Source organism: Dioszegia hungarica (assembly GCF_025882075.1).
Source record: "Dioszegia hungarica strain PDD-24b-2 chromosome Unknown MKK02contig_2, whole genome shotgun sequence".
NCBI lineage: Eukaryota > Fungi > Basidiomycota > Tremellomycetes > Tremellales > Bulleribasidiaceae > Dioszegia > Dioszegia hungarica.
The window spans coordinates 1310923-1329166 of record NW_026515766.1 but is presented as its reverse complement, the minus strand read 5'-3'; the positions used below and the strand labels follow the sequence as shown (position 1 = coordinate 1329166).

The 18244-nt window shown below is 56.7% G+C and overlaps 7 protein-coding genes across 7 annotated transcripts; 5 read left to right on the top strand and 2 right to left on the bottom strand.

Moving 5' to 3' along the window:
• Window positions 1-1804: 1804 nt before the first annotated feature.
• Window positions 1805-4294, top strand: MKK02DRAFT_39902 (uncharacterized protein; the record flags this gene model as incomplete). The annotated part of the gene is made up of 5 exons (XM_053090833.1): window positions 1805-1882; window positions 2326-3192; window positions 3241-3400; window positions 3443-4133; window positions 4177-4294. 5 exons carry the CDS (start codon window positions 1805-1807, stop codon window positions 4292-4294), a joined length of 1914 nt encoding a protein of 637 aa, XP_052949359.1.
• A 632-nt stretch (window positions 4295-4926) lies between these two features.
• Window positions 4927-7116, top strand: MKK02DRAFT_29613 (uncharacterized protein; the record flags this gene model as incomplete). The annotated part of the gene is made up of 9 exons (XM_053087866.1): window positions 4927-5095; window positions 5139-5178; window positions 5224-5371; window positions 5416-5463; window positions 5507-5877; window positions 5920-5983; window positions 6025-6152; window positions 6196-6447; window positions 6492-7116. The coding sequence occupies 9 exons, from the start codon at window positions 4927-4929 to the stop codon at window positions 7114-7116; spliced, it is 1845 nt and encodes a 614-aa protein (XP_052949358.1).
• Window positions 7117-7230: 114 nt separating this feature from the next.
• Window positions 7231-9195, bottom strand: MKK02DRAFT_29612 (proteasome regulatory subunit C-terminal-domain-containing protein; the record flags this gene model as incomplete). The annotated part of the gene is made up of 9 exons (XM_053087865.1): window positions 7231-7316; window positions 7357-7770; window positions 7812-7926; window positions 7969-8211; window positions 8260-8314; window positions 8361-8497; window positions 8542-8828; window positions 8873-9025; window positions 9075-9195. The coding sequence occupies 9 exons, from the start codon at window positions 9193-9195 to the stop codon at window positions 7231-7233; spliced, it is 1611 nt and encodes a 536-aa protein (XP_052949357.1).
• Window positions 9196-9278: 83 nt separating this feature from the next.
• On the top strand, window positions 9279-11372 carry MKK02DRAFT_29611 (uncharacterized protein; the record flags this gene model as incomplete). Its single annotated transcript, XM_053087864.1, has 5 exons — window positions 9279-9461; window positions 9755-10015; window positions 10061-10295; window positions 10391-10555; window positions 10663-11372. 5 exons carry the CDS (start codon window positions 9279-9281, stop codon window positions 11370-11372), a joined length of 1554 nt encoding a protein of 517 aa, XP_052949356.1.
• Window positions 11373-12612: 1240 nt separating this feature from the next.
• Window positions 12613-15010, top strand: MKK02DRAFT_39898 (uncharacterized protein; the record flags this gene model as incomplete). The annotated part of the gene is made up of 2 exons (XM_053090832.1): window positions 12613-13230; window positions 14555-15010. The coding sequence occupies 2 exons, from the start codon at window positions 12613-12615 to the stop codon at window positions 15008-15010; spliced, it is 1074 nt and encodes a 357-aa protein (XP_052949355.1).
• A 296-nt stretch (window positions 15011-15306) lies between these two features.
• On the bottom strand, window positions 15307-17179 carry MKK02DRAFT_39897 (disulfide-isomerase precursor; the record flags this gene model as incomplete). Its single annotated transcript, XM_053090831.1, has 12 exons — window positions 15307-15562; window positions 15628-15914; window positions 15982-16191; window positions 16244-16258; window positions 16315-16453; window positions 16520-16598; window positions 16643-16724; window positions 16771-16811; window positions 16862-16884; window positions 16934-16942; window positions 16988-17022; window positions 17081-17179. The coding sequence occupies 12 exons, from the start codon at window positions 17177-17179 to the stop codon at window positions 15307-15309; spliced, it is 1275 nt and encodes a 424-aa protein (XP_052949354.1).
• Window positions 17180-17418: 239 nt separating this feature from the next.
• On the top strand, window positions 17419-18187 carry MKK02DRAFT_29608 (uncharacterized protein; the record flags this gene model as incomplete). Its single annotated transcript, XM_053087863.1, has 3 exons — window positions 17419-17898; window positions 17945-18083; window positions 18132-18187. The coding sequence occupies 3 exons, from the start codon at window positions 17419-17421 to the stop codon at window positions 18185-18187; spliced, it is 675 nt and encodes a 224-aa protein (XP_052949353.1).
• Between the last annotated feature and the right edge of the window lie 57 nt (window positions 18188-18244).

The following is an 18244-nucleotide window of genomic DNA, read 5'->3' as shown; positions in this document are numbered from 1 at the left end:
GGCCAATCTCTCGCTCATCTATATGCTTGAGCTTTGAAGTATCTCATACAGTACAGGAAGTTGACATTGGCCAAGCGGGACTACTTCCGGCCATCCAGGACTGTGGCCTGAGCTTGAGACCTGCCCGCATGGAGGAGTCCGCTTCCGAACCCGACAGCTGTGAGACGCCAGGGAGCAAAAGAATCGGTGTGGAGGTGAGATGCGAAAGTCCGCGAAGCAAAGTGGGGAAGTGGGTGACGGGCCGGAGTAAAGCGCCATGGCGCCGGCACCTCATTCAGCGCCCTAAGCCGGATCTCGGGATGGCTTGGGCATGATGTGCATGTGTTGAGGCGCACAGATAAGATAAGATAAGTTACTGAGGGTCAGCATATTTTCTTCTCAACTGTCTTGCCAGTATCCGATACAGCCTGGGCACTGACAGCGTTGACGACCCTCATCCAAGTTCCCAACCTCACAACACAGCTCCTTCTCGCAGTCCGCACGACGCGTCGCACCTCTCCTGCGCCCTCTCTGGCTCACTAGCTCCCGCGACCCACCTCGTCGTATGAGGTCATTGTATCTCCGAGACATGCTTATAATGCAACCACCTCCGTCACAGCACGAGAGCAGAGACAGGACTTACGAATGATAGCGTAAATGTCAGACACCATGCGCGTCTCGCGAGATCTCTCGCTTTCCTCTTTCCGGTGTTTCTCTGTTGCTTTGCCGGCACCTTATCCTATTGGCGATTCAGTTGTATAGGGCAAGCATCGTGCGGGAATGAGAAAGGTTCAGGCCATAGCGAGAGCAGTGCAGGTAGAGTTTTCTTCGCCCGACTAGCCTTTCGCTGGCGACTGAAGATGCAGCACAAGAAGCTAATGAGAAGACCAATGCGGCCCAGACAATTCCAAGGTCTTTGAATTCGCATTAGAGAGAGAACCTAATAAGAATTGCAGGCTCCGATAAGCGCTCGTTAGCTTGAAACGACAGGGCCAGGCACAGGATAGCCAGGGTCTACTTCGCATGAGATACCTTGTCCAGCAGTCGATCGCGTCATCTTGCCCTGGGTGACGTGCCGGGTGAAGGCCGGTAGAGAACGGCGTGAGATGAGAGGATTTTCTTAACTGTTGTTAGGAGGATCAGATCAAGCTTATATTTACCCTTCGGCGGTGAGCATGCGCGCACGACGGAAGGGGCGAGAAAGCGATCAAGGGGAAAGTTAACGCCCAAAATAAGGGGGATCCGCGCCTTGTCCACCTGCTGCTGCTGCATGCCTGTCCTCTGTAGCTGTCCATCTCTTGCTTGTCGATACTTACCTTGTACTGTGACTAGATTGACCACTTCATCTCACTCGCCTAGCTTGGGATTATCCAGGCCAACGACTCCCTCGACCTCAGACGGCCTCCACGCGGTCCAACGAGGAGACTGGCAAAGAGGGGATAGGGAGAAGCAGGAAAGGAAAGGAGACAAACGTCAACAACGCTTCCCGGCGCACACGACAACCCACTCTCAAAGGAGACTGCTTCCAGGCAGCTCCCTGCCGCAGCCTATCGTCGGACATCCAGAATCGCACCCGCCGTGCAAATCTCCCCAGCCCAACGCAACTCCCTCCCCAGCGCATCTCACATCCGGGCATATCACTTCCCTGCCAATCCATCGAGTAATTCAAACTCACCTCCCTCCCGCCCGGCCAAATCACCTCCATCTTCGGCGCCCAGTCGCAAACTGCCCTCAGGTCGCCTCGGGATTGACGGCGATCCTTTCTGCGTTTCCCTTATTACGGCTCGATCTGGCGATCTCGTTCTTTCCATTTTGAAGATTGGCGATGGACGGGCAACACGCTCAGTACCTGCAGGGAGGGCAGGAAGGCAAGGAGGATGAACGCAGTCGGAATGAGCAACAAGTGAGTCTCGATAACTCTATTGCGGCTGTGGCGGATGGTACCAAACTCTGTCTCCGGGTCTGCCACACACACAAGAGGCGGGGAAGAGCCGTGCGCGCAAGGGATGAGCGGGGGAGGTCGAAACGGGGCCCTCCTCTTTGAGAGCATGCCGCAATATGGGTGGGACAGGCACGGCTCTAACCTCATCGGGACGATGACAGGCGGAAATTCAGTTTGATTCAAGTTCCCAATCACTCGTTCCTGTTTCGTGATGCCGCTCGGTAGCCACTTTGGCGATGCTGGGGCCTTCCTTTCGTGTCATCCCATCCCTTCCTTTCCGCCTGCCGGGATAGGGGTACCGCAAGTCTGGTTCTCTCCCCTCCCGATCCTCCATCGCTTGGAGTTGACCTTCATTTTCCTACTCGCACTCATTTATCTCGCGAAATTTGGCTGATTCGCACCAGCAGTACACCGCCCAACCCCCTCCGCCACCTCCAGTCCACTACCCTGCCACGAGCGCAGCCACCTCCCCTCCTGCCTCGGCATCACCTTTTGCCTTTGCCCCACCCCCATTATCCTCAACTCCAAGCGAACAAAGCTTGAGCCGACCTCCCCTCCCCCTCCATCACTCGGAACCACCACCCCACAATCCCCAATATCAGGCCTACCCTCCCAAGCCGCCTCCCGTTCCCCACCACAACAGCTTCCCCACCTACCCGGGTAGCGCATACCCCAGCAGCGTCCCGATGGGTGCTCGATCATTTTCCAACGGAACACCGCGGGGATCACCCCTCCAATCCCATATGCCACGCCCAGCACCCGCCTCGGAGGGTCCGAGCGCCACATCCCCCGCTCTCGCCCACGCCCATTCGGACAGTAGCTATCCCTACCAGCGGCAGCTCTCATATAACGGTAGCGCCCAGCCCCAGCATTCCCCACTCCAAATGCACCAGCAATCGCCCCAACGCAGCATGTACCCTCAATATTACGCGGGGCCTTATGGCGGTCAGCCACCTCCCGGACCGGGCGGAGCCGATATGCCACGCTCACTTTCGTACCCCTCCGCTATGCAGCACCCCCATCACCCTTATCACTCCGCCTACCCTCACCAACCTCACCCCATGTCTCACCCACCCCTCGGCGCGCCATACGAGCAATATCAGCACCCCCCTCCTCAAATGCATCGGAACGTCAGCGCGTCAGTCATCACCGGTATGGCAGATATGGACATCGGGCGTCAGCCAGTCAGTACCGGGGCCTATGCTCCCTTCTCTACCCGTCTTCCGCTCGTGGATCGGCCGTTTAAGTGCGATGAATGTGTCCAAAGCTTTGTAAGTGATTTTTTCGGAGATTCAGAGCGGACTTGGCTGACGAGAAAGAATCGGAACCACGATCTCAAGAGACACAAGCGGATCCACCTGAGCGTCAAACCGTTCGGATGCGATAAATGCGGCAAGACCTTCTCGCGGAAGGATGCTCTTCGTAGACATTGGCTTGTTAAGGGATGTCGAGGCGAAGATGGAGCTACTGCGCCAATCAGTAGGTTCTTAGGCCTTTTGCGGGATTGTGGCTAATTTGCAGTTCCACTCTTCCCAATCAACGGCACGCCCGGTCTCTCGCCCCCTTCCCCCGCTATCAACCATTCCCCGGTTGACGGTCATTTCCCTTCCTCCAGCATGGGTTATGGTCACCCGTCTGCCCCTCCACCGCTTACTTCCCTCCCCCCCCGTCAATCAAGCGATCAGCAGATCCTCGTCACGCCCAATGAGCTCGCCGCTCAGAGCTCGGCCCGAAGTATCGCCGTTGCGGCTCCGCTCGAGGAGCCACTCGGACTCGAGCAGGGCATGTCAGGTGCCGACTTGCGAGGCGACCCCGATAGTGGCAGCTCCCACGAGGACGGCTACTTTGAGGGTGTCGTCGGAATCAAGTCGGACGGTACCGCTGTGCTCGAAAAGGCGCAGAACAGCGCCGGCCCATCGTACCCTCCCTCCGCCCAGCTTCCCCACCCCAACTTCCATCACCCTTATCGCCGTCACGTCTCCTCGCCTTATCAACAAACCAACCACTCTCCCTCGACCACCCACTTCCCCACCTCTCGGCCGTACACCCCCTCGACTCTCGGTCAGGATGGGAAACCGGTCTTCGCCATGCCGTTTGCTCACATGCAGCAGATGGCCGGCGGAGGCATGGGCAACACCGGCGTCGAGATGGAGAAGCAAGCTAGCCAGATGAGTCAGGCTAGCGAGACCGAGTACACTGCTGCTCCGAGATGGTAAGTTTCAACTGCACGCGGAATGATCAGCGCTGATCAGCAGGCACCGCCCATCTTTCCCCTTCCCGCCGACCAACAACGTGTACAACCCAAACTTTGACACGTCCGGTCATATGGACACCCCGCAGCACCACCCAGTGGCTCAAGGGTATGGACGATAGTTCTGTTTCGACCTAGACTTTCCTCCTTCTCTACTTTGATTTCGCTCTCTCTTGTATATAGGAACGGTAGACTGCAGCTGCCCGCATAGTTGTGAATTTTGGGTAAAATGTCAATAGTCATGGTCGTTCTTGTCAAGTCCCATTTCTTTTCTGCTCAGTGCAGGCATGGCGGGGAGGCGAGGCTGTGCCAGCTTCCTTTCTGCCACATATTGTACAGCTGTTCATGAGCGCATGTCAGTGACAAACTGTAGATCAGCCGGGGTGATCGACGTCACAAGCGTCGACGCCGCCGCCGCGGAGGTATTCTGAGGTATTCTCCGGTAATTTCCTTATCCGGCCTATCCGGCATGTCAACAAGCCTAATCTTGCTCATATCGCCGCTTTATCTTGCTTCTACTGACGGAACATGCAGCTGGAACCCTACCGCTCTGAGCAAGTAGGCGGCCGGGGCCTCGACCATGGCTTGTGCCTGGGCGACATGCTAAATCTCCTAGACTGTGATCGACATGATGAAGACCGACGCAAGACGATTCAAGCAAGATGGATCCATCTCTGACTTGATATATACAAAGGCTCGTCTGCCTTCGCATCGGCCTCTTCTTCCCATCTAGTAGACCGCTTCATCCTCCGCCATGTCGCCAAACTCGAGCAAAATCGGCACTGTGCTGGCCCTAGTCGCCAGTGTCGCATTGGTCCAGGCCCAGTCAATAACAACGACCGCCGGCCCCTCGATGATGACTGCTGCATCGACTCTGAAGCTTGCCAGGACATATTCGGGCAACAACTTCTTTGACGGCTTCAGTAAGTCATGAGATGACGAGGGTAAGATGCCGCTGACTAGCAGACTTTGAAACTGCCGATGATCCGACTGGGGGTTATGTCAAGTGGGTATCCTTAGCTCTGCGAAAAACGCCAAGCTAAACCTGCAGCTACGTCAATAAGCAGTACGCTGAGACCGAGGGACTGATCAGTGTCCAATCAAATGGTGCTGCAGTGATGAGGGTCAATTCGGAGCTGAGGGCGAGCGGGCGAGGAAGGGACAGTGTTCGATTGAGTAGTAAAGACGAGTATGCCGATGTAAGTTGGCCTGTATAAGATGGGAGAACAATGCTGATGGGTAGGGTGTCTACATTCTGGACCTGAACCACATGCCTGTCGGGTGCGGAGTAGTGAGTCTACTCCTATATATCCCCTACATCGCTGACGCTATAGTGGCCAGCATGGTGGACAGTCGTCAAGGATGGCTGGCCGACCGGCGGAGAAATCGATATTATCGAAGGCGCCAACGCCCTTCCTCAGCGAGACGGCGAAGCCTGGAAGGCAACCGGAAACATCACCACTCCCACTAGCCGCTATCCTAACCGAAACGTCGCCTCCCTTCACACCAGCAGCAACTGCACCATCTCGACCAACCCATATATGACCGGTGCCGTCGACGCAAACACCTGTTCGGCGCTTATGAACGCCAACAAGGGGTGCGGAGCTATCCTGGGCGGGAACACGACGTACGGAGTGGAGAGTATCGGTAGTCAGGTCAACAATGCGGGCGGAGGGTGGTATGCCATGTGGAGGGACATGGAAGTGTGAGTTGATTCCGAGCGAAAGAGGATGAAGCTGATGGGCAGGTCTGGAGGTGTCTACGTGTACTTTTGGCCGCGCAACTCGCCCAATGTACCGGACGACGTCAGGGTGAGTACGCTGAGTTATCACGGGGCTTGGCTGATTGGCAGTACCCAAACGCTACCACCACCAACGTCGCGGGCTGGGGTCAGCCTGGAGCGAATTTGACAACCCCGTCTTGCAAGAAGGACTTTGCGAACCATGTCATCGTCTTCAACATGGCCTTCTGCGGTGACTAGTGAGCTATACTCGACCTTGTCTGGATCTGGGCTGACCCGCAGCACGACAGCTACCTATACCACCTCCGGCTGCCCCACGGATACGCCTTGCTCAGCTTTCGTCATGAACAACCCGAAGGCCTTTACCGAGACGTACTGGTCCATCAACTCGCTCCGAATCTACAACACCGCCGGCGCTACGACGAGCAAGGGTCTTGGCACCCCAGCGATCATCGGGATCGCTGTCGGCGGTGGAGCATTCTTGATCATCCTCGCATTGGCGTACTGGAGGTACCGGGTTGTCAAGCGGAACCGGTAAGTTTGCCCTTTTCTGGCGTTGATCCGCAGCTAACGAGTAGTGCACTGGTTCCCATTGCTAGCCCCTCGTCTGACGATGTCGACGAAAAGAAACCCCACAACGACTGGGCAGCGGCGGATGAGCTCCCACCTCTCAACGGCATCTACGTGGCCGAGGCACCCACCAAAAAGACCTCGTCGGTCCAGCTCGCTACCGCCAAGCCGCGCACGGGCCGCACCACCCTCGCTCCTGGCAAGACGGCACGGCACCAGCTGGACGGCGAGACCGCGGCCGGCTTTTACCACGGGCAGCAGGCAAGCGTCGACAACACCCCCAACGCCAGCTTGCTCGCGGTCAATCAAGTGCGCGAGACTCCCCTCACCGCTACTCTCGGCGACAGGCGGGCCAGCGTGCTCAAGGGCGAGCGGAGCCGGCTCAGCATCAGCGCCGGCGGCGGCCTTCCTGGTCCATCTCCCCTCTCTCGGCCCGTCAGCCCTACAGGCCTCAATTCGCCCAGGACGCCCAAGTCCCCGCACACCCCCCTCTCCCCTCGGCGCCAGTCGACGTACAGCCGGCCGGACGGTCGCTCGCCCTCCACGGCGTCTTTTGCGCCTACCATCTCGAGTCTCGACAGACGGGGCAGCACCTTCCAGGGTGAGAAGACCGGCGGGAGCTGGGTCGGGTAGACAAGATGCTGGACGTCTTGTTAGAATAGATGTAGTGGACAATTTCTTCAGGCCAGATCTTAGGATGCGGAGGACAATGCATGATTTGTAGCATTTCGCAGAGCTCTATCTCCATTACATGTCGTCCATCTCATCGTCCATTTCCAGAAGCTGAGCGATCTCGCGATCCCGCTCTCTGCTCTCATCCGCCGAGTCGAGCGCTGGGCGTCAGCTTTGTCATATCTCGCAAAGACAACTCACCCTTGCGATGCGCATTTGGGGGATACCGCATGGCCCGCACGCTGTCGTTGTACACTTGCGTGCAAAAGTCCACCCGAGCATTGAACTCCTTGGCCGGCTCATCCGTCTCATACACATCCTTTGCCACCTTGCTCTGCATGAACCCGCCCGCATGGTCGATCGACGCATCAATCACACCATCCTTGATCGCCTTGGCAACAATGTACTCGGTGTCCTCTTCAGAGTCGAGACGGAGTTTGGCGCAGACGTCACGAAGGGAGATGCGCGAGTAGGCGAGTGTGATGGTACGAAGAGCGGTCTTGATGACGAAATGTCTCAGACGAAGGATGAGGAAGTGGGTTGAGTCGGCGTGGAAGGTCTTTTCGTGCTCGCTGAGAGCTTTTTGGAAGGCCGAGACGTCTCCGACTCGAACAGCTGTTGGTAAGCGACGCCTACAAAGCGGGGACAAAACTTACCCTGCACAACCTGGAAGTATGGAGCCAGAGCCTGCTTGAGAACTGGCTTTCGGAACGTGGACCGATCTGGGATAACACCGGTGAGGAGGACGACTACAATGTAGTACTTGTGGACCTGCTGATCAGATTATGCGCCTCGAGCCTAGAAGACACTTACCATTTGGACAAAGCCAGGCGCGACCTCATCTCTAGGTGCTCTTCGAATAGCCGTCTGCAGGTAGTCACGAGCTTGCGCATAGTTTAGCTGGACGGCGCGTAAGCGACCGGCGTAGAACAGCCATCGAGCGGTCTGAGCCTGGGATACGGCGGAAGGGAAGGTGGACCGAGCAATGAGCTTGTCGGCTTGGTCGTACTGATGCTGAGCGAGGTAAGAGCGGAGGAGAAGGTTGATGAGTGATGCCTGAAAGTCAGCGATGCCCCGAGTATCACACAGCGGATTGGGGTTTACCTCGAGGTTTTCGTCCTGCCTGAGACTGGCAGTCTGTCGAGCAGCGAGCAGCATGCTGCACAATCAGCTTTTGCTCGATAATAGTGGAGACCCTCACTTACGGCTGGAGCTCCGCAAGACGCCCTTGCAGCTCGTACGATCGGGCAAGGTAGAAATAGACCTTGCTAGACAGCTGGTCAAGGGTTCGACGGTTCGCCTTTCCGCAGATCTCCGTCGTCTCCATCGCGAATGTACCGGCCTATCTATCAGCTCCGTTCATAGGGCTGCGAATCGACTGCTCACCTCTTCCACCTTCCCAGCATCGAGATTCATTAGGATCAGGAGCAACCGCAGGTACGCCACTGCCTCGGGTATGAGATCCTGGCTGACACCATCGAGAGGAGGGCTGAACTTCTTGGCACCTGTAGCTGCTTCCGATGTCGACGCAGCTGCGGTCGCGGCAGTCTCTGCGGGTGTCTGGTCGATATCCATCCCGGACGCCTCTGAGCTTTTGGCGTCGCTGGACGCTGCAGCTGTCTCTGGAAGGCTGTCGAAGAATGAGCTGGCGATGAGGGATTGGCCGGTTTTGGCTGATGATCAGCTAGGCCGCCTTCTTACAGGGAGATATACTTACAGCCCTCGGGGAACGCCTGATTCAGAACCGCCTTCATTGCGCTCTTGGTCAACTTCCTTCGCAACGTCGTCAGTGTTCTCAGAACGCGAGCTGTGAAGCGAGGCTCGATTGTCGAGACAGCTCGGCCGATCAGGCTGATATTGTAGAGGATCTCTGACTTTGTCAGCTGTGAGACCGACTGCAACGGAGCTGGATTGCTCACCCTCCTCCACCGTCATCGGCTTGGCCTCCACCTTCTCCTCCACTGCCTTGGCGGCATCCTCCTTCTTCTCGTCTTTCGCTCCTGTCTCGGGAACCTTCTCTTTGGTGGGTGCGCTGGACATGGTGGCGGCTGATATGGGTGATCTACTATGTGAGGGTGTAATGGAGGTATGATGAGGAATGTGGTGGTGGACGACGCGCAATGATGTCGATGGGTGGACGGAATCAAATTATGGCGCTTGAAAGTGGCGCCACAGCTTTGGAGGTGCCACTCTCATTGCTACAGCCGCAGGGCGGCCTAGCCACCAACCCCCTGCAGCTCGATTGGTCCAGCTATACAAACGAGATACGAGCCCCGCTACCCGCTTGGCCATTTGTAGAAGGCCGCGTGCGTGATATTGAACTTTACAGTACCCCTTGTACCTTTTCATGGCCCGGCTCCTCGTAGTATTGAAAGGATGTCCCATAGCCCGCATACGTCCACTTGACCGCCCCGCCTGAACAAGCCAGCTTCGTGCTGTTGACTAACCTATCCCTCGACCTCATCCTCACATCAAGTCATCCTTTCTGTTACTCCACCTGCAACAATCATACCCCTTGCCCACTTCGATCGCGAATGGAGACCTGCTTGGATACGGCGGTGACTGCTGCCGACACCGTCATTGAGGTGTCTGATTCCAGAGTCAATGGCAATCGCTCAACGCTTTATGCGCTGCTGCTGAATCCTCGCGCCCGCCAACCTTCTCTCTACCCCCAAACCCTGCAGTCCGCGTTCGTTTCCACGAGAATGCTCACCAAGCGTCAGTCATCCTCGCGGCATCGACCACAGCTGCTCGTTGCGCGCCGATGGAGATCATCGGTACCGTGACGTTCCTCGACTCAGGAAACCTTGCCACCGTTCTGCATGATCTGGGCCTAGCGTTGGGCGACACTTCGGCGGAGGTGAGATCGGGCGGCCCAAGCTCACTGGGACGCGCTACCATGCAGTCGAACATGCCCTTCAGCCCTTTCTCAACCTGGGCCGTCGAAGTACTTCCGTCGTACGACATGGCTCGGACGAGGGACGACTCTGCAACAACAGCGAGGTTTGTGGTGGCATACACAGGCCCCGGAAGGACGGACCGCACGTTTGTGCAGTTCACATTGGGCGCAGAGGATACCAAACGGCTTGACGGGAAATTGGTTGGCTTTATAGCGCAAGCAGAATTCCTCGAGTCCTTGGGTATGCGGTGAGCAGGATGATGGCGGGGTTTTCCGATGTATACATACTGATCGCTACGCCTACATAGCGTGGCCTCTCAGGGTACTACCGCACAGGTTTCTGTTTCGCACTCATGTTACTATCAGCAGGAATCTGCCTCGAGCTGGTCTGCCTACGATCCGTCATCGATCAGAGAGCTCGTCTATGCCCCTCTGCTGCACTGCATTACCAGAATGATACTCCGCGAGTCCCATCTGCTACTGTGACACCACTGCGCAAACGTGACCGGGTCAAAGGAGCCATACATGAAAGGGACTCAAATTATCCCTATATCCTTGCCTGTTTCGCGTGCCTATTTTCGTGTCCCGATCAATGTGACTTGGTCCAGCACTGCGACTGGTCGCGCCTTTTCAATTGTCCTTCACCTCTTCATATTCCACCCCCATTCCTACATACCATTTCTTCCACGGTGACAGAGCAACCTCCGTGCCTCTTACTCCCACGATGCCCCGCAGCGCTCCCTCAAAATACAGTGCATACTCCAACGATATCGAACTGGCCAACATGACTACGCGACCCGCTAGTATGACGAGACAGCAATTGATCGACGCCCTGCAGAATTCGAAGCAGGAAACAAGAGAGATGGAGGCGAGCTGCAAGTGGAGCGTGCTTACAATCGCTTTCGCCGGGTTCCTTGGTGTCGGGTTCGTGGGCGGGATGGGTCTGTACGCTGTAGATGAGTCGACCGACAGGATGTCTGACATGACTGGGACCCAGCCAAGTGCAACAGTGACAGTGACAGTGACATTCTGCCCAGAGGAACCGAGAGGCCCCACAACCCCGTCATCGCGAGGGCGTTTGCAGCTCGGAGAGCCCGGTGAGAATCAAGATGGAGGTGGATTGGACTGTCACGCTGGCGTTGTGAGCTGGAAGAAGCCAAGCGCATATCATGTGGAGGTTGATGCAGCGACGACATCGTCGAAACCGACTTCGGTTTCGACGTTCACTCTTGACTACATCACGCCCACCTCTACCATCCCGATTCGGGTGCAATTTACGGAGGATCCGAGGTTTGGCGGTACTCATGAGGGGACCTGATCGAATAGCCATGGTGTCGAGATTTCATTCGGACTATAGACGATGGAATCTAATAGGAGGCAAGGAGCACTGAACGATAATACTACAATAAATGAGACACCATACTAACGAGAAGGTATTTTATACGTTGACATTTTATACGTGGGCACCTTCAAACCCGGGTCCCGCTACGTGCGCTGTTTCCGCTCAGTAGTCTTTCCAGTGCATGATGGCGAGGCTGCAATCGCTAAGGTGAGACAATGTGGAGGATGCGGACATCGAGCATGCGGATCTCCGCACCGTTACCCCGTATATTAAGGCGCAACTGTGATTTATAACATTGCTGCTGTATTCACTGACGCTCTATGTTGAGAATATGAGATTCTGGGGTTTGCCATCGGGTGGCGAATACACTCTTGTTACAAGTCGGATACGCGTAGGATACGCGTAGGGATGTGAAGACGGGTCGGAGACGTCAGAGACGAGTCGGAGACCCGCCAAGTAGTAGGCGACGAGTCGGATACTCGTCTCCTACCGGTCGCAGACTCAATAAATCAGTAGGAGACTGGTCGCATACCTCGCAGACGTAGGCGACTCGTAGGATACCTAGTAGGATACTTAGTAGGAGACTCATAGTTAGGACCGCTGTCAGCATTATATAAGGAGGGCTGTTCGAGTCCAATGCATCCCCACTCTGCTGTCGGAAACATGTTTTGCCTCCTGGTCCCTGGAAAAGTCAACACTCTATCCGATTCCCGTCCGCTGTCGTCCATCCTTATGGTCTGTCGAGAGAGAATATCCATGTTCTCTGCTTCCGAGTGACTACTGTGCTGTGCCTTCTTAACTTCAGACTTTCCCTCTCCGGGGCTTTAGCCGCAATATCGATCTCAGCGTTAGACCATCCCGCGGCGGATCTTCGTTGATGACGCGCGCTCGTCCACACTCACACTTCGAAGTCAGTTGACTGTCAGCCCCTAGAAACGATATCGCCAGAATATTCTACATGGTCGAATGTGTATGGCCCTGTCAGGAGACAGGCATGAAGGGAGAGATCGAGCCATGCCCCATATGATCCTTTCAGGAGGCGTGTCTCTCACTCCGATGCGGCGCTGACGCGCTGACGGGCTCTCAAGGTCCTCTGGCTGTTCTCCCCTCTTCCCCCCTCCCGCTAAGTTTTCACTCATCATCCCATTTCCTATCGTTCCACAAGTTTAACTCTGCACCCTTTCCACCTCATCCATCAACAGACTCCACTACACAAATGCCGTCTTCCCTCCCATCGCAAGACACACAATGGCCTACAGCTCGAGGTGAGGAGGTCGAGCTCTCGGATTTCCCCACGGTAGCCACCGACCCCTCGAACACGCTCTCCGAAGCGGAGGTGAGATGCGCGCTGGCGAGCCTGCAGGAAAAAGACAGAAACAGAGTGCTGGAGGACGCGCGAGACAGAAGCAACTCGGCAGCTGCGTACAGAATCACGAAGGCGGCCGCGTGTGTCGCACTTGTGGGTGTGGCGGGTATCGTGGCGAGTCTGGGCGCGGGCTGGGGGCTCGCGGTGAGGCGAGGAAGCATCAATGCCCGCAATGCGTTCTTGAAGGGACAGGCTGGGCGGTCGACGGTCACTGTCACCAATACGGCGACGGCGACAGAGACGGTCTGCCCAACGGTCGCGACTCTGGAGCTCTTCCCTCGAGAGACGGGACAAACAGACCAGGGAGTGGACATCCTCAGGAACGAGGCCGGAGGCGAGTCCCGCTGCTCCGTCGACGTCGAGGGCAGATCCACTCAGACGCCCGACGCCTCTCAGAAGCCTCCGCTCGTCCCCTTGTCGACAACTCTCGCGACGATCTACGTCGGGCAGACCGGTACGCCGACCATGGTATCACTCATGGATGCGAAGGGGACCGGGATGCCGAATAAGTCTGTTTGATTGGTTGCAAGTGCGTATACTATTCCCGGACGTGCTTCGTACTTGACGTGGTTTGGAAGTTCATTTCACTGTATATAGCATCAGATGTCAGTTCAATGCTTATGTGAGTATGGCTCAGCGATTGATCAGCATTCTCAGACAGCGATCTAGTGGGTCATAGAATCAAGTGATTATCAGGCAAGACCGGAGGAGGTAGGCAAGGAGAGTATTGGCGAACAGCCGGGATGACCAATTTGGCTCGTGTAGACAGCCTGAAGATCGCAGCCCAACTTTTAGTCCGACATTGAAGGACGCATGCAGTCATGCGTCAGCTATGAGATTGAGTTCGACCCGTCACCCTTCGCTGGAGCGCGATCCACCCCATTCCCTCACTCCTCACCGTACAGCTTGTCCTTCTGCAGAGGTCATCAAATTACTGTGTGTCCCACCTTTGACTCCGCACTAGCGAGGCTCTTACGCGTGCAATCAGACCAAGCGTAGCCTCGTTATCCTTGCACCGCCTCACTCATGTGGTCCAGCACTCTGATGCTCGAACGCGTATGATCACTTCAAAGGAGCAAGCCAATCAGCTCCGACTAACCCCTTTCATCCTCTTCTGACCTGACGTCCGCCCTCCCCCACTTTCCACTGCCTCGCCTTCTTGCCCATTCTCAACAAATTGCACTGCCCCACTTTGCTACTATGGGACTCCTCGATCGCTCGAACACGTATCAGCGCACCAAATGAGCCGAGATATCAAAGGTTACTGGGTCGCATTTACCCCTTTCTGTCCTTTGACATCCAATCCCTTCATTCCATTCGCCGACTGGGTGACAGCGAGGGCGGCGCCTGGCAGCCAGTGAGTCGCGGATATAAAATCCCCCTCGTCTCCGCTCTTGATCATCATTCTCACCTACCCTCAATACACTTCTCCCCTGACGCTGCCTACAGGCCAGAACGCATCATCAGAACCACGATGAATCAGAATCCATTCGCTGACCCCGCTGGCACCGAGTACGTGGAGCTGAGATCTCTTGATCGAGCTGCGGCTCCTGGCCGTGGGGCCACCTCGACCGACCCCACCCGCTCCACTGCAGCTGACGACAACGCTCAGACGTCAAGCGCCAATGCAAGCCGGCTCAGACAGAGATCACTCAGAGAGCACCTCGCCACATCCCAATCGATCAGAGTTTGGCTGCCCATCGCTTTCGGAACGGCGTGCTTGGTCGCTGCGACCGGCGGGACAGCATACGTGATCGACTCTTGAAAGGAAAAGGTCCAGAGAACCGCCCAGGCTTACTACGATGCGGGGTTGGAGGACGGCGAAGTGCGCGGAAGGAATGGTGCGTCCTCGGTGACGGTGACGAACACGGTGATGGGGACGGCGACGGTGACTGGGACGGTCTGTCCTGCCACTGGGACACCGACTCTGCGGCTCCTCGCTCGAGAGACCGATACCCGATGGGGTGACGAAGAGGTACCCCGACATGGTCAGATCGCCATCACTGCCGCAGACGGAAATACCACCGTGTACGAGCTCGTCAGCCACACTGGCGAGGCTACCAGCTTGACGACGCCCACATCCGTTCCGTCGTCGACGGTCGTGACCCTCGTCGTCGAGCCGACCCCCACCGAACCCCCACCGATGCGGGCACCCATACGGGACCCTTCACCATTCAGTTCCAGGTCGAGGACGGCGATGCTGCCGAGGGTCCGAACCAGGATGCCTGACGGACCGGCGATTGTGTGATTGTTTTCTCCGACGTGATTACCGAATCGGTACTCGTGACCTTACTTAATGTGGACTAGAGCAGTTTTGGATGTCTATAGACGATGAGATCAGTGGCATGCGTTCGTGAGTCAAGGTCAGCGCGCATCCTACACGTCAAAGTTGGCATGTTCACATCATCTTGAAGACCACGCACAGAGACAAAGTGCAAAACACCTAGAGCTTGAAGTCTCGGCGCCTAACCGACTCCTCATCTATCCCCCACAACCCTCCCCCTTCCCTTCGCCCTCCCCTCCCCATTCTACTCTTCCTCTTCCCTACAACTCCGCCTTAACCCTCCCCGTCGCTTCCCCCACTTTGGCCTTCACCTCCTCCACAACCTCCCCCGCCTTCTGCTGTACCGCCTGCGCTCCATCCTCTGCAAACTTGATCGCGTCCCCGGCATACTCCCCGGCATGCTCGTACGCCTCCTCCACCTTCTTCAAAGCGAACGACGAGAGGATGTTGGCTTTGACCTTGAGCTCGTCTAGTTTCGTAGGGGCCATCGAGGGGGATGCGAGTAAATTTGCGATACTACATGGATCAGCTATGTTTTCCCTCAGTGATCGTCAACACTGCTCGAGTTACGCAACACTCACCGTCCCTGCTCCTTGACCAACCAGCCCTCGCCCTTCTCCACCACCCTCTCCATCGCCCTCACATAGTACTTTGCCGTCTCGTTTGCCCGCTTATCAATCCCCGACGCCGCGCCCTGGAGTGACAATGCCGCGAGTGCTTCTTTGGCTTTGGAGAGAACGGCCGAACGGTCCGGGATCGCAGCGCTGAAGAACTCGGAAGCCAGCGTGTCGAGGGAGACGACTTTTCCGGCGAGGTCGTTGAGCAAGCCGGAGGGGGTACGGTGGGTTCCACAGTGCTCATTGAGGAACTGACAGTAAAGTCAGCTTCCAGTCCGATTCATAACCTAGCCGATATCTTGAAAGCTCAAAACTTACCTCGGTGAACTGCTCCTCGTTCCTGCCCAGGTTGTAGGGAATCGGCTTCCCACTCCCCTTGGGGAAGAACTGGATCGTCGGGAAAGAAGTGACGCCGTACTTGCCCGAAATGGGTCGGTTCTGCTCGTCGTCCGCATTCATCTGAGCGATGACACAGTCAGACTCGGACTTGAAGGCAGTGGCGACCTTTTCGTATGCGGGTTTCATGGACTAAGGGTCAGTTCTGGTTTCTTCCGTCGGACACAAACATGCGCGAACGGACCTTGCAGTGACCACACTGCCGTATCAGCTTCAGCTCTCGTTTGAGACGGATTCAGAGAGCAGGCAACTCACCCATGGAGCAGTAAACGCCACCAAGACATTCTTGGTCGAGTCCAGTGCGATCTCGTTAAAGTTACCCGCGTCAAGCTCGACCGCGGCAGGTGGTGGCGGAGCCTTGATACTGGACTTGGTACCGGCCTTTTCAGTCACACTAAGCTATCAGCTCTACTTCGAATGGCTTCCAGAGTTCCAGAAGTTCCAACAGGGGACAACTGACAAGGCGACAAGGGAGTCGAGGTCACGGCCACCAGTGTAATCTTCCGGAGTTTTCGAATTGGCAGGGAACCACTTGAGCGCTGGCGATCAGCTAGAGCTCCCTCGGGGCAGGCGACAGGCATACTGGGATACCCCTTGACGCCGTATCGCTCTCCAAGGGCCCGACCGACCCCATCGGCATCAGTCTTGGCAATCAAGACTTTTTGCTGTCTTGTCAGCTGGGCCGCCGGCAGTGCGGGGTATTGAGCTTACCGATGGGAACGCATCGGCGAGCTTGTCGAATGTCGGAGCGACTGACGTATAAGCTTCAAGACCTCACATTGACAGGCTGAAAGAAGCTCACGGTTCTTGCAGTGGCCACACCATCTTGATTAATCAGCTTCGTTCAGTCAGAGGTTAGTAGCGTCAGACGTACGGTGCGTAGCTATACCATCAGCTCCAACCACATCAGTAAGAAGAGCATACGGACAATTCTACCAGAGCAGGCTTGCTACCGCCGACATACTACTGAATCAGCGTTCGATCCCTCACTACGGACCCTCTAGCTGAGTACAAGACCTACCGAGTCGAAGTTGTCCGTGTTGAGGTCTACGACGGCGCTGGCCGCTGCGAAGCCGGAGAGTAGGAGCGTCACCGCTGAGAGAGCTGTTGCTAGTCTCATTTTGATATACTAGGTATATGTATAGAAGGTAAAGGTGCAGCGCATAGCATGCTGCTGCTTGCTTCTGCTCCACGTCACGCGTCATCCTCATCGCCACCCACGGGGAATGTAGAGCATCTCCGCTTTTCGCCCCCGGAACCTTCAAGCTTCACGCCGCTGATATGACTCGCCCTCGTCGCGCTCACCCTCTGCCTGCAACCCCCTATACCACTCACCTCCTCCTACATCCCATAGCCGCCATGGCAGACCTGACTCCCCCTCCCTCGCAGAACAACACCCCTCTCCGCCCTTCGGAGCCCGTCGAGCCCACTTCACCCACCGCATCACGCTCCGTCCCCGCCGCGGCCGCTTCGGGTTCCGCCGAGTCCTCCGCGGCCAGCCGACACACCGACCTCTCGGCCACTATGGGCTCTGGCTCCGTCGAGGCTGGACCGGCGTTTGAGGTGGATATGGTGGATGTGAGCGAGGGGGCGGATCTGCAGTTCTCCTCGGAGGACGAGGGGAGCTCGGATGAAGAGGGGGAAGGAATGCAAGTTGAGGGAGAAGAAATTGAGGGTGATGAGTTGCCCGAGGGGGATGGGGAGGGGGAGGTGGTCATGGTGGATAAAGACGGTGGGGAGGCGGGCGCAGAGGGCGAGAAGGGGGCAGGGGCAGAGGGTGGGGCGGAAGGCGCGACTGAAGGGGCCAAGACGGGTGCGAAGCGGAAAGCTAGAAGCGGGGTGAGTTGGACTGTGGCTGGCCTGCATGATGGAGCTGATGGCTTAGCGTGGAAAGAAGGAGAAGGGAAAGGGGAAAGCGCCTGCTACGCCTGGAGGAGCGAGAGGACCGAGGGGCGGCGGAGGAGCCAAGACCAAGAAGGATGGAGAGCTCTATGAGAGCGAGATCGTCAGCCGCTGGAATCACGGTATGTCCTCCTCCTCAACTTCTGGAGGCGACATCAGCTGACTCGTAGACTTTGGAGATGTCTGCCGTCCTGCCCCGCCTAGCAAGTCCGCGACCAAGGCGTAAAGACCCATCCCGATCGACACCAAAATAAACGGCACGCCCTGTACCATATCTCGAACC